Source organism: Glossina fuscipes, unplaced genomic scaffold (assembly GCF_014805625.2).
Source record: "Glossina fuscipes isolate IAEA_lab_2018 unplaced genomic scaffold, Yale_Gfus_2 204, whole genome shotgun sequence".
NCBI lineage: Eukaryota > Metazoa > Arthropoda > Insecta > Diptera > Glossinidae > Glossina > Glossina fuscipes.
This window is the reverse complement of record NW_023998547.1, coordinates 24,765-40,441: the sequence shown is the minus strand read 5'-3', so window position 1 is coordinate 40,441 and position 15,677 is coordinate 24,765. Positions and strand designations below refer to the sequence as shown.

The 15,677-nt window shown below is 33.7% G+C and overlaps 1 protein-coding gene across 2 annotated transcripts in view; it reads left to right on the top strand.

The window, feature by feature from the left end:
* The window catches only part of LOC119642045, a 30,100-nt gene extending 14,648 nt beyond the window's left edge, over positions 1-15,452 (top strand). The window contains exons 2-11 of one of the 2 annotated variants that reach the window (XM_038041007.1): positions 3,488-4,681; positions 4,941-5,019; positions 5,093-5,196; positions 6,931-7,068; positions 8,012-8,236; positions 10,657-10,863; positions 10,932-11,145; positions 11,226-11,358; positions 11,421-13,329; positions 13,703-15,452. In XM_038041007.1, coding sequence (XP_037896935.1) covers positions 3,488-4,681; positions 4,941-5,019; positions 5,093-5,196; positions 6,931-7,068; positions 8,012-8,236; positions 10,657-10,863; positions 10,932-11,145; positions 11,226-11,358; positions 11,421-13,329; positions 13,703-14,181 — 4,682 coding nt within the window. In that variant the 3' untranslated portion in view covers positions 14,182-15,452. The remainder of the gene's footprint in view (positions 1-3,487; positions 4,682-4,940; positions 5,020-5,092; positions 5,197-6,930; positions 7,069-8,011; positions 8,237-10,656; positions 10,864-10,931; positions 11,146-11,225; positions 11,359-11,420; positions 13,330-13,702) is intronic. The other variant, XM_038041008.1, reaches the window with a different exon arrangement.
* The last annotated feature ends 225 nt before the right edge of the window (positions 15,453-15,677 follow it).

Below are 15,677 nucleotides of genomic sequence, written 5' to 3'. Positions count from 1 at the left end.
CTAATTTATTGCATTAATCATCATTATGCTCTACTACGATTAATCACTAATTTTTACGAGTACACGCTTGCCAACGTAACTATACACCGACGTTAAAAATTAGCCGTATGTAGCGGGACAAGAAAAATATCCAAGAATATGGATGAAGAAAAGAACACGTACTTCACATCTAATACATCAAGTGAAGATTATTTCATACGTGTTACTCCCTCCAAGATGGCGTTCATTTCAAAGAACGCACGTTAATCGATAATTATTAAAAAATCCTTATACATGTCTCATGTATATATTGCTGGGAGAAGAGCTTAAAGTCTCATATTCAATTTTATTATTATACTTTAATTGTTGGAAACTTTCGACAATTAAAATCATAAAGATGGAATGTAACCATTTACACTAAAGTTGCCGAGTATGCCATTGTAATGTTCCCAAAAATAGTTATACCGCAAATAAAGTTCCAAAAATACTTGGGCTACTTTTACTTACACGAAAAAAACAATCACTTATCAACAAGAAATTTTTTCTATCTGTTCCCGTTTTCAAGATGATGTTATATGTATTTTTACTAAAAGGGATCATTGTGATCCCTATTTTTTGCGAAATTGCTGCAATCGTAACAGTGAAGGTAAGGAGCTGCAATATTGGGCAAGCATTCCTTAATCGATTACGATTGCGATTTGCCCATATGCACGCCCATAATTTAGAAGAAATTCTCTCATCTGCTACTTTTGATTACGTGAAGGTATTTCCAGAAATCTGTGACCGATATATTCTCTAAGATCGTATTCAAGGGTCCAATTGCTTTACTAACATGTCCAAAATTAACTACAAAGTTTTGATTATGATTTATTTCCAATTTACTTTACCGCACATTAACAAGTCCTTCGTCCAATTAAAAAAGTACTAAAAACAAATTGGAATTGAAATTTCATTGTCAGTGGTGGATCGATCAGATCGATGCTTTTGGCGAACATTTTCAGTATTTTTTTGAGGTTCATTTACATTGTGGGCTTGCATATGGACGCCTTACAATCACTTTTCATCGATGGAAAGAATGTTTATGCCAAATTTCATTTTCTTATCTCCATTTCTGTAATTTCACGGAGAAAGGGCAGCAAAATGATTCCTTTTACTATAAATAGATATATGCAAAACTTCGGCAGTTTTAGTGTTAAAGAAAAATTATTTTTTTTAATTTTCATCTCAAAATACAAATAGGGCTTATTGAATGAGGGCGGCGGGCAATGCGAAAGCCACAACATAGCCTTCCATAGGTGTCGCGGCTACTGGGCATTATTTATAGCAGTCTGATGAAGAAATTGCTAAAGCCTTTTGTGCAGGCAATACTCATTGTTCAAATCCACAAATTATTTTTCAAAACGATTACGATGGTGATAGTCTAAAATTACTTAGTAAAACTTCTCTACAGTAAAAATGCATGTAGTCTTCTCTCTTGTTTACACCTTGAAATGGAATTACGGAGTTTATAGTAATAATAATAATAATAATAATAATAGGGAAGGAAGGAAGTAAATGGATAACCTTCAGATAGCAACAAGCAGATGACATTTTACTAGCTATACGAGAGTCGAGGCACCTAAACTTATATTTCCAACCCGGTCGTTAAATTGTAGTGATATTAAATTCATAAACAATTACTTATCCTTTTTTAATGAAAAGGTTTATTGAGCCTTCAAGAAGTTGGAATTCTTATGCTGATTTTATGAAATCAATTCATACGCCTATATATATACATATTATAGTCTATTGTCAGCTTAACATATCAAATCTATGGGTAAATGGGTAAATATGCATAAAGTTTTCACAAATAACATGAATTTTGAAGTCGGTAAAAAGAAAAAAAAAAAATCCTAAAAATTATTAGAATTTTGCTTTTTCTAACATGTCATAGAAAATAGAAATGGAATTTGCATTTTCGACAGCGAAGGAAGGGAAAATGATGGAAAATGTATTAATTAATGTATATTGAATCAAATTTTCCCATTTTCAAGTAAAAAAATTATCAAAATATATGCAACCACCTAATATGCATACGCATATATATATATATACATATATTACTTACTTTTTACTATTCCAAGTTAAATATTGCAAATGGAGAAAACTAACAGAAAAAAAAAAATATATATTTCAGAAAGATTTTTAAAAGTCAAAAAATTACTGTTACATAAATAATATCTCTAACTCGGAAGGGTACGATGTAAACAAGTGAAATTTAGATTTATTTAGAATTATTTACCATTTTGTTTAATTTCTAGCTTGCTTACCTAATTTATGAAAATTAACTCTAACATCTCGTTACCTAAATCCAAATATCATATCAAAAAATAAATATACTATTTTGGAGGATAGCCCCATAAATATAATTTTCCAATAAATGTTCGGATAAATCTGCAAAAATTTTTATTTCATTATATGTATCTTATTGAGAATTTTAATGAATATTGGATTGGTAGGAGAAAAATTTCGTTTTTTTTTTTTTCTTTTTCAAAGTGGGATGGAAAGAATTACTATGACAGTAAAGAAATTTTTGACATTTCATTTCCCCCTTTTATATAAATTTGAATCTTTCCTAGGAATAGAACAAAAAAAAATTCCGATATTTTTTCAACCAATGGTCTAAGTTCATACCATATCTTAAGTTGGCAAAAGAAAGTTGTTGTAGCATCCAGAGGATGCTCTTTTTTCTTATTCCTCTTGGCTTTTTTTCCTTGCAACAGGAAATATTTCCTAGCCCACGATACAGTTTCCTAAAATTGTTTCTTCCCGACCCAATATATACTTAATCTTCTTAATTTAATCTATATTCTTATTATTTTCTTTATTTACTCTATTGAAAATGAATTAAATCGGTCGAAGCACTCGCTCACAGTACCACGTAAACAGAGAACACCTTTGTTTTCCAAAAAGTGGAAGAAATTAGGTTTTTCGCTTATTACACTAATAAACTACAGCAGATAAGTGTAGAAAAATTTCAACGCATACTCTATGGGCTATGCCATAATACCTGTACAGATACGAGCAGAATTGACCATGCCTGCCCAATATATAGTGTATGAAAATTTAATTTTTCTTCTCATTGCCCTTAAAAACCTTTTAAAATATATAAATACTTGGGCATATTTAAATTCGAGATGTATCTAAGCATGTCCGTCTGTTCGTCTGCCGCAAATGTGTATATCATTTGTGGTGAAGATATCGCCTACAAAGCAATTTGGAAGTGTCCTAAACTTTTCAAAACGCCCACACGCCTATACGACAAAAACTTTCATTTCCTTATCCACTCCATATGAAAATTCAGTTTTTTTTTTTACTCTTTTCAGCTTAACGGTGATAGGTAGAAAAGATTCGCTTACGACCGAACATAATTTTCTTACTTGTTTCTATTATTACTATTATCATCTCTTGAGTTTGATTTTTGTTTTTGTTTTCGTTTCTTTTTTTTGTTTTTTTTTCTTAATTCAAGATAATATCGTACCGTCTAATATAGATACGGTTAAATATATTCCAAATTTGCAATCAGATCGCTTATCATATAATGATAGTTGCTATCAGTGCAATAATAGAAATCATCAGAACAAGAAGAATAAAAAGCGCAATACCGCCGACGACAATGAAGATGATGTTTGCGTAATTTTAAGAAAAACAAATAATAATGCGCCCGCAACTTTAACATCACGCTCCTCCACTTCATCGTATTACGATACTATTCGTCATCAACATTATCAGCATTGCGTGTCGTCAACTAGCGCAAGTACAACTCAATCCGATTACGATGATTATAGTAATAGTTGGAATAGTTTAAACGGAAACGGTAACAATGGCTATTTGCAATTGAATGACATTGAATCGTCATCCTTAATAGAATTGTGCAATCACAATAAACGTGAAAAACTCAACTCAAAAGTGACTTGTAATGGTAGCGGCGCATTGCGTTGTTCTGAGCATATAACACAAAATGTGGTATCGGTAGCTGGTATCCGTAATGTTATCTCTTACATAAGTCAAGATTTCAAAGAAATGGAATATCTCTTGTCACAACCACAACACCCGCAACAGCAACAACCTCATCATCATCATTATCATCAATATCATCATTGTCAACGTCATCATCATCATCATCATCATCATCATTATTATAATCAATTAAAAGGGCAAGAGCAAGAGACCTACTATCATCAACCCTACCAACATAGTTTAGAATCAATATCGTCTTCAACAACTAAAAAAACCACATCGACACAATCGTCATCATCATTATCATCATCAGCAGAATCTGCAAGCTTTGATAGCAATAACAGTACAAATATGATGACTACAGCGAATAGCACTACCATATCGAATACAATTACGGCTACCACTAATAAAATTAATAATAGTTTAAGCATAACACGTCATGCAAACGGTAATAATGCCAAAAATGTCAAATTGCATGACGCCCACCAAAGCAGCAATCTTGAGTACAATCAGAGCAACTCTTATGCGAACAATGAGAAAACTAATGCTGGAAATATACAAAATTTAACCATTTATCGGCAACCAGCCAATGCTCGCAATAAAGGTGGCAGTACACCGCATCGAACGAAAATGTCGAAAAAACAGCTCAAATTGGCTCAAGCCCAACTGGATAAGTTAACGCAGTGTAATCTGCATCTGCACGGTAATAAAACAATGCATAACCATAAGCAAAATAATAAAAATAAAATCTCATTAATTTATCTTCTGTAAATAACAATAACAACAACAACAATAACAACAATTCTCAACGATATTTTTCCTTTCATTCAAAAAGAATTTTTTGGCAACTTTTCAAAAAAAAAAAAAAAAAAGAGAACTCAAAATTTTATATCATACCGTCCCTTTTAATTCTATATATATTTTAAATGCATTTTTCCTTCTTATTCACTTTCTCGTTGCAGCTTTATTTTCGGCCGTCGAACATGGTCATTTAGATAAAGCTCGCACCATTCTAGAATCTACAGATATAGACGTCAATAGGTACAAATTGCTTATGCGAATTTGGATTTTTTACACTGTTTGCATAATTATTTAATTTTCTTTCAATATTTAGCATCAACACAGATGGTCTCTCAGCTTTAGATGTTGCTGTACTTAGCAACAATCGGTCCATGACCAAAATGTTACTACAGCACGGTGCTCTAGAAGGCTCACAATGTAAGTAATAATAGCTGAGAACTCAGTGTTTACCTTCAATTTTCTTATCTTACTTTAATGGGCTGAGAGCTTCATTTTTTCATTACATTACTTTAGAACCCGTTCGTTATTATGCTTTACATTTTCTATTTTCAGCAGATATGCTTTAAAGTAATATCGATCTAGTTATGATGAAATTTTATGCAAGAAATTTTTAGTAGGCTTTCTCCGAAATCGTATTGACCTCTTTGATTTCTTTGATCGTTCGGGCCATAACTCAGAAGACTATTGCGCAAAATAATCTCTACCACGGAAAGGCTATTGTTGAAGAGATTACGCTTAATAGTTCTTAGGAAATAGCAAAATCTTGTCGACATAATGACAGCTCTTTAGATATTCAGAGAACATGACCTGCGAGTGGCAGCCTAAATCTGTCACTATCAGCCTAAAATTGTTGAGATAAGGTGGACAGAAAAGATGCTAAAAATAAGAGGCAATTTATTATACCCTTCACCGAGGGATGAGGGGTTTCAAATTTTGAATGCACCTAAACATGTTCGCCTGTTCGTCAGTCCATCTGTCTGTTTGCTCAACTTTGCGTTAAACATTTTCCTTTTAGCGAAAATGAAGACATCGCCTACAAACTTGCAAAAGAATTTGGAAATGATTTAAAGTTTTCGAAGTAAACACCTACAACGTCCATATGCCTACACGACAAAAACTTTTATTTTGAAAGTAGAAGAAATCGACTGCGCTCCATATAACAGAGTATAAGAATTTTGTTCTTCGACTTCCTTTGTCTTTTTTTGGGGTAAACGAATTTAATTTTCTTATTTGTTATATAATTTTAACGACTCATCAGACACTCGGAAAACTTGAGGAATGTTAAAACAGCCATCGTGCGAATGACAACTGCTACTACTGCTAAACTAATATTAATCGCATTTTATCGACAGAGAGATTTTCCACTCGTGCTAACAACGGGAGATGCTTTTAATTATTTAAAGTAACATCAGATGTGGAACAAATTTGTGATGCAGCCGAAGTGTAGCATATCTCTGCTACCATTGTCATCCTAATATTTGCCTCTGTTCCTCAGGAAAAACTTTAAAAGAAACTCGTGTCACATACTTTTTTGACCCAATATGACGGACATTTTTTTAGTGAGAAATTCTTGGTATTGTTAAAAGAAGACAGGAATCGAAAATAAATGATCGAAGCATCAAAAATTGAATACATCGCCTAGCTTAGAAGATCATAATGCATTTCGGTGTCTGCGGAGCCTTTTGTAGTCTTCTTTCAAATCCTAAAATTTGCAATATTTCGATCAAGAAGCCCAAGATTTTTCGAAAACCTACAACTAATAACACAGTGAAACTTAAATTATCTTATATTTCTTTCGGTATCCGCAGAGCTCGCTGAAAAGTGTCAAAACATTAAATATTACAAATAAATTCATTAGAAACCACAAAATATTTAATGACGTTGGTTATGCTTGCGCACGAAATTATACATAAGTGGTTTTGGATTAATAATGCTTTCTGTAACCGTAAGGTTAGGAAGAGTTTTTTTATTTTTTTTTTATTTATTTTTTTTTTTTTGTTTATGTAATGTTACCCTCACAATAGCGAATGCTTTCGTTTTCTTTGTTATTATATTTTAATTAATAATTTAATAATTTCTTTATATGCAATTAGTTGCGTATGACTGCAAGCAATAAACAAAATTCACAAATGTCACAATATTCTCTTGCAGTTGCTGTTGATAATATAGGCACGAAACTAAATGCTTTACTTAAAGATGCAGAATCACGTGTACATGAGCTAAGCGGTTTAGAGGGTACATGTCAGCCTACATATTCATCACGTCCCTCAATATCAAGCATCATAATCGGTAAGTACACATTGCGTAAATCCATTGTATGTTTCAACTGCATGTTTCAAAGAACAAAATGAGAAGAAACTTGAAATTCCAATTAAACTGAATAAAATTATCTTGAATTACTAAGTAAAATTGCGGTAATCATATTACGTTAATGCGATGAATACAAAGTCTATGGAATGGTCACCTTGTATTAACGACCGAACGTACTTGCATAACGCGTAATAGCAATGCTTAGCAGAAGTCATCAAACTATTCTATTAATGCAGCATACTCCACAAATGCAAGCATTTGTTCTTCGCCTTCTAATCATTGTTATTCAAACAGACAAAACGAATTGCAGCCCGTTATCTATCCGCTTACCACACATAATATCGGAGTAATGTTTAGCAATTCTGTATATTGTCTTTGATTCAACTACTTTCGACATTTGGGGAGTAAATATTTCTTCGTTTGATGATTGCGTGGGTTTTATTTCCCTTCCTCCCCTGGCTATGCATATATGTATATGTATGTATATATATGTAGATGTATATACAAGAAAATGTATCATCTTATGTTACTTGTTTTTATAAATCTATGTAAACTGTTGTTTTCACTTTCATTGAAAATAGTAACCAAGCAACCAACCAACTGACAGACTGAGTGAATGATTGCTTGACTGTTCTAGTTTCTTTAGCTGAACTTATTACACAAACGGTGTACGTACGTGTGCATCGACATGATGATGTGTACGTGCACATTGGCATCACATGATATTGGCTGAGTGTTGTTGTTGTTGTTGTTTCTTATATTTACCAACCGAATACCATAACATACTTCCACGCCAATCAAGCTGTAGCTTTAAACGACATGTATTTGAAATCAAGCAACATTTGTATGGTCGCCATTGCTTGTATTTATATACCCAACGGCCAACGGTATGTTTTACATTCCTTTTCCTCTACGATTTCAGGCAATACGGGTTCCTCGGTTTCCGGCTGCACTGGCAACGAGATTGAAAAACAAATTGGAATTTGGGAACGACGTATTAAAGGTTTGCGTCGCTTACTTTTGGGTTGGGATCAAGCTCGTCCTCCAGACGCTCCGGCTTCACTGACTGTTGATGTTACTGGTGATAATTCGGTTCAAGTGCAAATACTAGAACCATTTGACGGAGCAATCGCTACTAAATTCAAAGGTAAGTAATATAAAAAATCTAAAAAATTCCGTACTCCACAAATATCTATCTACTCAAGAAGAACAAAAAATTTAATAGTGAATGAAATATAAAGCAATATATTCCCGCCTGAGTGACGGAGTAGGGAAAATGTCTCTAACTAATTAACCAACTCAATGGTTGTGCGTTCAAATCTCAAGTGCGGTAGAATTTTCAACAAAACCGTTAGTCTTAGATGCTAATGTTTTAAAACTTTAATCCTAATTAATTAATTAAATTAAAGACAACATACGTTTTTGAAAATAGCTTACAATTTCGAAAGATAAGACAGTCCTGTTCCTGTCATGTTTCGTTGGCATTTCATACACACATCAAAAAGCGATATTTCCTTCATTGACTGTTCATGAGTACTCTTATGGAAAACTGACTCTGACTGAAAAATAGATCTACATGGGCTAAACTGGCCTCAATTGATTTTTATATCAAATTCCAATTATGGACCAGTTCTTATTGTGAAACATCAAAATTCAGACTGTTTTCCTATATGGAAGCATATTTTTCGTACAAAGGATTACTTAGGAAGCGGGGCTCATAACCCCAACTCATGCAATCTCGATTTTTAAAACAATTTATTATGCCGATATACTACTACTTGGATGTTTGCGCACTAAAATTCTCAAATTTGGAGTCGGTATCCCCATTTTTGCGAGTAGAATAACATTTACCATAGAGCGTTACATAGCCGAACGGACGAGCACATCTAACTCGATTCACAATTTAACGCTGGCCAAGAATGTAAGCACTTCATGCTTCTGAATGTTACGAGCCGACAAACTAGATATACCTTTAGTCTCCTGTTAATAGATACGTTTGTAGCGGACGAAGCATGGTGGCGTATGCATTTTATTATTTGTTTGCTGCTATAGGGTGCAAACGATCCAGAGACCCTAAATGCTGGTCGGTATCAAATTCTGAACGAATTTAAACCTGTCCGTCTATGTAATGCCTGCGGTAAATATTGTTTTGATATCAGCTTCAAGTTTGCAAAATATTAAAAGTTCTTGCACGGAATAAATCGGTCGAAAGAAACACTTCCAGCATAACATTAACTGAGAATATAACTCTTATATCGCTTTTTTTCCTCACTACTCATAAACCTCCAATATATACGCAATAAAAATTGTGGTGCGACCACCGAGTGCTCAAAAGCCTGGAAATTTAGTTGCTCTCTTTAGTTTTTTGAAGGTAAAGATTGTAAGTAGGAAATCGAATCAGTCCCGAATATAAATGCCTTACTTTTCATCGATAGTCTTTAAATTCCGCTAGCAATATGAACACGATACCTGTTTATTGTTTTCGTGTAGATTAACTATGATTTTCGAAACTCTTCAATTTTCACAAACAACGAAAAAGTTTTGGTTTAGACAGTTCGACATTGCGCTTTTGTATTGTCTTTTACTCAGGACCACAGGAAAATTAAGAAAACGCCTAATGACAACGAAGAAGTGTGATAAGGAACTAAAAGAAGAAGAAGGATAAGGTACACAGGAAAAAAATGTCAGTAAATAAATTATGGCAAGTTCGCGAGTGAGTAGTGCTAGTTTTCCCTTTACCTATAATTGTATTGATTTTTATGATATGAGTTGCAATGCCGGTTAAAACGAATTCTTATCATCTCTCCCTTCTTCTCTCGTCTAAAATTGATACAGCGTGTAATTAAGAGACTTATTTCACAAATGAACTTATTCCACCTCATTACACGTGCAAAGCCTCATAATATTTTCAACCGAAAAAACGCAAATGGAATACATATTGCATTCGCGTACCAATTAGGAAATCATAGTTAAAGCGGCCATTGTGGCCGCAATATAAAGAAGTCATTGAGTTAAAGCAATTATCGTCGTTCCGATAAAGTAAATGATTATCATATGGCTTCACCCCCATCCCTCTTCAAGTTATCTCACTCACTTTCAATTATATTATTACGTATATTAGTTGCTTACGATACAAATGGGGAGCAGAAAATTTTTACAAAATTTCTTCCTTGTTGGGAAAGTAAAGTAAAATAAAGTTCGCTTTCGCATGTTATGTCTGAAATACAAAGTCAGTCGCGATTTCCTCTATTAACAACTTCTTATAAAAGTGCTGTTGAACTTTTTCACTTTATTCCATATCCGAACATGACCACAATTTTCGAACTATCTTCATATGCACACAGATAGCGTATGACATAAATTACTTCAGTTAATTTCCTTGCCTACCTCTGATCTCTTATACTTCATGTTTGTGTCTATCAAGTAAATTTAATTTGCCAGGATAATCATCATGTAAGGTTTTACTCCTTCGCTCCTGAAAATTATATTGCATGGTTAAAATGTTATTACGTAAAAGCGAATCATTATTTTTGTTATTTTTCTTATGTTCATATAAATATTATATAGTGCAATGGTCGACACGAGCTGATTTCAGTAATGTGGTGGGCGAACGTGAACTAATGGATTGGTGCAGTTTTCATGGTACAATGGGGACACAATATCAAATAAATGGCTTAACACAGGGACGACGTTATTTTCTACGTGCTGCCTGCGGTAATGTCAAAGGTTGGGGTGATTATAAAACATCTGTGCCAGCCAGCGTAATACCTTCAAGTAAGTGATGTATTTAGTACCTGAAGAGAAATGATTATCAATTTATTTACTTGTTTTTTTCTATATAGGTTGGCGTGATTTAAATAATCGCGAAGATCGTTATTTAGGTCGTCAACTTATTTTAGATAATTTATTTACCGCCGTACGTCTGGCACGTCCCGCGGATGTTTCAGAGTTAACGCTGGACACCAATCAATCTAATCAAAGAAAAAATCCTAAAAAGAAAACGACCATTAAGCAATTATTTTCGGTAGCTTCTAAATTTCAAAAGCACTTACGGAGGTAAAAAAATCGTTATAAACTGCATATGGAGGAATTTTAATGGTTTTTTTTTTTTTCAATCTACATGCACACAAACACAGAGGCATTCACTTGGCCAGCATAGTCTACTATGAAGATAAAGTGTTGGTCACCAGCGAAGACTCTTTGCCAGTTATCGAAATTGATGAATCATATCCTAGTTCTTTGCACAACGATTATCACTGGTTGATGAAGGTTAGTTACTGTCTATCTACTTAAATATTTTTAAATAATCATTTTCGTTATTCTCCGCGTAGGTGGCCTGCTCCTGGGATGATGTCAAGTCATTGCGTACCGACATGGAGCGAAATTTAACTTCGGCCAATCATTTTCGTACAAAGCTATTGTCGGCCGTTTGTCAAATGCAGTCCGTTTTAAGTTTCAACGATCTCGGTCAATTATACTATAAGCCCTTACGAGATTCTCAAGGTACTGTAGTTCTTAGTTGTATTCAATCTGTTAAAAGCCAAAAAGCTGTTTCAATATTGAACTCACGTTGGCTGCCAATCAATAAGCTACAAAAGAAACTGATTGCTTTGCATGAGGAATACAATATTAATGAAATTATAATATCGTCCATAAACGATGAGATTCAGTATCACCAAGCGGCTTTACAGCGTTTAAATCCGGGCCTGTATTTGGGTTACCTGAAATTGCAATGCTCCATGGATCAAATACAGGTTGTGGTACCAGTTAAAACACCGAACGTCTTACCACATTGCAGGGTACGTGAAAATAGTCACATAACAGCCGAAGAATGGTTGGTTTTGAAACGCTCGTATAGCGACGGCGAATTTAATAACGGTCGTGGCAGAACTAGTCCCTTAAGAATCTCTTTAGATTTTAACACAAATCCCGAAGAGTCCACCGAAATACAGCGATTATTTTTGTACGATTTATCATCTGCCCTACACAAATTATTCAGTTACATGAATATCAAACCCGAAGAGGCTAGCACCCACCGTCTTTATGATGTCGAAGTCATAGAGCATAGTAACGATATCAGTTTTCTTATCATATGTCCGGCAGTAGAGCTGACTTGTGCTGTGCCCGGTCAATCGGAATTGTTGTTACAAAGAGACGATTTAGCTAGCCTTAGCGTCCAAGCATTTGAAATGATACACTTGCTCACCTATCAACCCGGTATTATACAAAAATATGCTCGTCTCTCCTGTATACTGGAATTAGATACCGCTTTAGCTACTCAATCACAACGAGAAGCATTCGCCAGCAGTGAGTTGCAAACAGCTAAAGAGAGACTGGCCAAATTACAAGAGTTAACTAATAGTTTAAATGCCGTTTGGAAAACTGTACGTTGGTTGATGGATGTTATATCTTTTGCTCGCGATAAAAACGCTTCTTCTTCAACGATTATTAGAGAAATATTGGAATTCGCTCATCACTCCGATGATTTTCATGGCGACAATTCGCAGCTCTTGCAACCGCCGTTAAGAGATGTAAAATTTATTAAATCGGGTTCGGGTAGAGGTAGTTGGCCAGGACCCGGCACTTTAACGAACGATGAAAATCAAAGACACTTCGGCCCTGAGCATTCCAAATCTGAACAAAATTTGGATACAAAACATGGCACAACGTCTTCGTCTTCCTCAAAATTCGAAAATACTCAAAGAAATACTCAAGAATCTCAAACGGAAATAAATTCTTCGAATTTGTTACACATTGGCGATGAATTCAAAATTGCTGACGTGCCGTTGCGTAAAAATAGCGGCGATTCTGCCACTTCCCAATACACTTCGCGCAGTTTTTATTCGGCTGCTAGTAATAGTGATTTTGACCATATGTTCAATATGCCACCGTCAAGGTCGGATGACACTCTATCGGAAGCTGCTAAGCAAACCTATAAATCTCTACTCCATCGTAAAAGAACGAGTTCTAATATTATATCAATGTCCACACCAATTACACCTTCTATTACGGTGCATTCTTCCAATTCAGTGCCGTACTTAGCTAGAGATTCCGTCTCCATGCAAGGTTCAAGCCATTCCCTAAAGAGCAATTTTAATAATGTAAGCGATAATAAACAAGCCAAAGCAAGCGAAAAATTAAAATCGGCTTCAAGTGTGAGTTTAAGAGACGGCGGTATCTATCTAAAAACGACTTTATCCGCGTTACAAACCGAAATGAAAACTGCTGTACCCATAACTGGTAAATAAATAATTTAATTAATTACATACATATAATTAATTCTTAACAATAATTCTATTTTAAAAAATATTTTTATTATATAAATCTCTTAATATCTAATCATTAATAAATAAATTTGTTAATAACTTTAATCCCCTTTTTTTTTTTAAATTGATTTGAATGTGACCGGGTTTTTGAGAAATTTATACAATTAAAGGGAACAAGAACAAAAACAACTGACTGACATCAGCGGAATCTTATAAATCAGCATAAAATGATTGAAATTTTCTTACTCTCGAATTTCATTAATTTTAATGTGAAAGAAATAATAATAAAATAATTAAATTTTTGGCCGATATTTTTACATTTTTGCACATTTTTTTCATAACCATAGGAGAATCGTCAAGTCCGAAGGCAGCATCAACAAAAAGCCTCCCTCGCCAATCGAGCAGTGAAGAATATACAGCTGCCAGTTGCCCTACTTTGGCATCTGAACAAACAGCGAACGTGAACACTAATCCATCAGGCATTATTCAAGTGTATACTGCTTATGACACCGGCTTGGCAAGCGGCACCAGCCTTAAACTACATGTTACTGCCAAAACAACAGCACGTGAAGTTATCAATTTAGTTGTTAAACAATTGAATATGGCGGCTGCATTAAAGGGCAGTAACGGTCCTATTTATACCAATGACATGTTAAACGATTTTTGCCTAGTCGCTGTGATCGGAGCGCGTGAACGTTGTTTGCGAGATGATTTCAAGCCATTGTTGCTGCAAAATCCTTGGAAAAAGGGTCGAATGTATGTACGACAAAAACATGAGCTTCTAGCCGCCATTGAACATTCAAATCGTAAATCACATTTGATTTAGGGAGAGAAAAATCGATATTGGGGTTAAACACAGAAAAGTCCACTAATTTGCACTAAGGTAAAGTAAAAAAAAAAAAAAATTCAAAACTAATCAAAATGTTTGTGAAACATTCGAAATCCCTTCCTTTAAAGAAGGCGTTTCTTACATTTTTTTTTTAAATGATGATTTACTCTAAACTACACCAGCTCTCCTATATAAAATCAATTTCTATATAAAGCAAATTTATCAAATTAAACATAAAAATTCATAAAGTAATCTCTTTCATAGGAAACTTTTAACTTGTATACTTTAACTATATCCAAAAAAAAAAAAACTAATCTAAAAACAAATAATAGCTTTATACGTAAAGTCAAAATTCTGAACAAATATATTATATTAAATTTTCGAAAACATTCATACCGAAAGATGTATAATTTGTTGTGCCCGACCTAAAAATTGTATTGAACAATTAGAGTTTCAAAAAGAATGCGTTCAAAAAACCAGAAACGAAAATAATTATGAAAAATTTGCATAATTAAATAAATTCTAAAAAATAAAAATGTATAAATAAATAAAATTACATATAAAATAAAATAATAATCTAAAAAGAGAATAATTCGAATAAAAAAGTTGCTTAGGCCGAATATTTGAATCATCGGGTCCTCATTAGCTATCCTCCTAATATGAATCTTACTCCAAATGGTTTTCAAAATATCTGAACTAGTATGGCACAAAAAAGAAAGAATCATTAGCAAAATGGATTTTCTTCGAAACATTTAAATTTAATATTATCTCTAAATTGATTATTAATTAACTAATATAAATATTTAATAATAGAAAAACAAGTTGCAATTTGTAAAAGCCAACTAAGAAAGACTTCGAGCCACTTTATTTTCAAAAGTCCACAAATCACGTAAGCCAAAATTTGAATTTTCACAACAAACTCATTATCACTAACCCAGTTAGCTCACTTTTGACCCCAATGGCTTCGTTAATCTGCATTTTACCAATTTTTGGAAAAATCACTGAAAATTTTTTTACATAAAACGTTCCAGTCAGCGAACAAGCTCGCATCCCAATAACCGCACGCAAACACCCAGACACTACTGTTAGATGCCCAACAACAACAACACGTCTATTTTATAATCTTTATAACGCATATTTCTGACCGTTCCAGATAAAATAGCAACTGTATAGGATGTAGGTATAACAGGAGCCTACAAGCGATTTAGAGAAAAAAGTGTCCGCGAATGCAATGAAAAATAATGTATTCTTTTAAATCATTTTGTAAATTACAAAAGAGTTGCTCGAAGCCCCCAAATAGCGTCTATTAACAAATCAACATTTTTAACTTGGCACAATTCGCTATAGAATTTATGGCAATAGTTTCCGCATTTTATGAAAAAGATTTCCAATGCCGTCAATGAAAACAAGTGTAGGAAATTAGTCAAAAGTATTTCGAATTGTGCAACAAAAAATCGCCAAAATTTCTTAAACAAAAAAAATTGAAATTATTC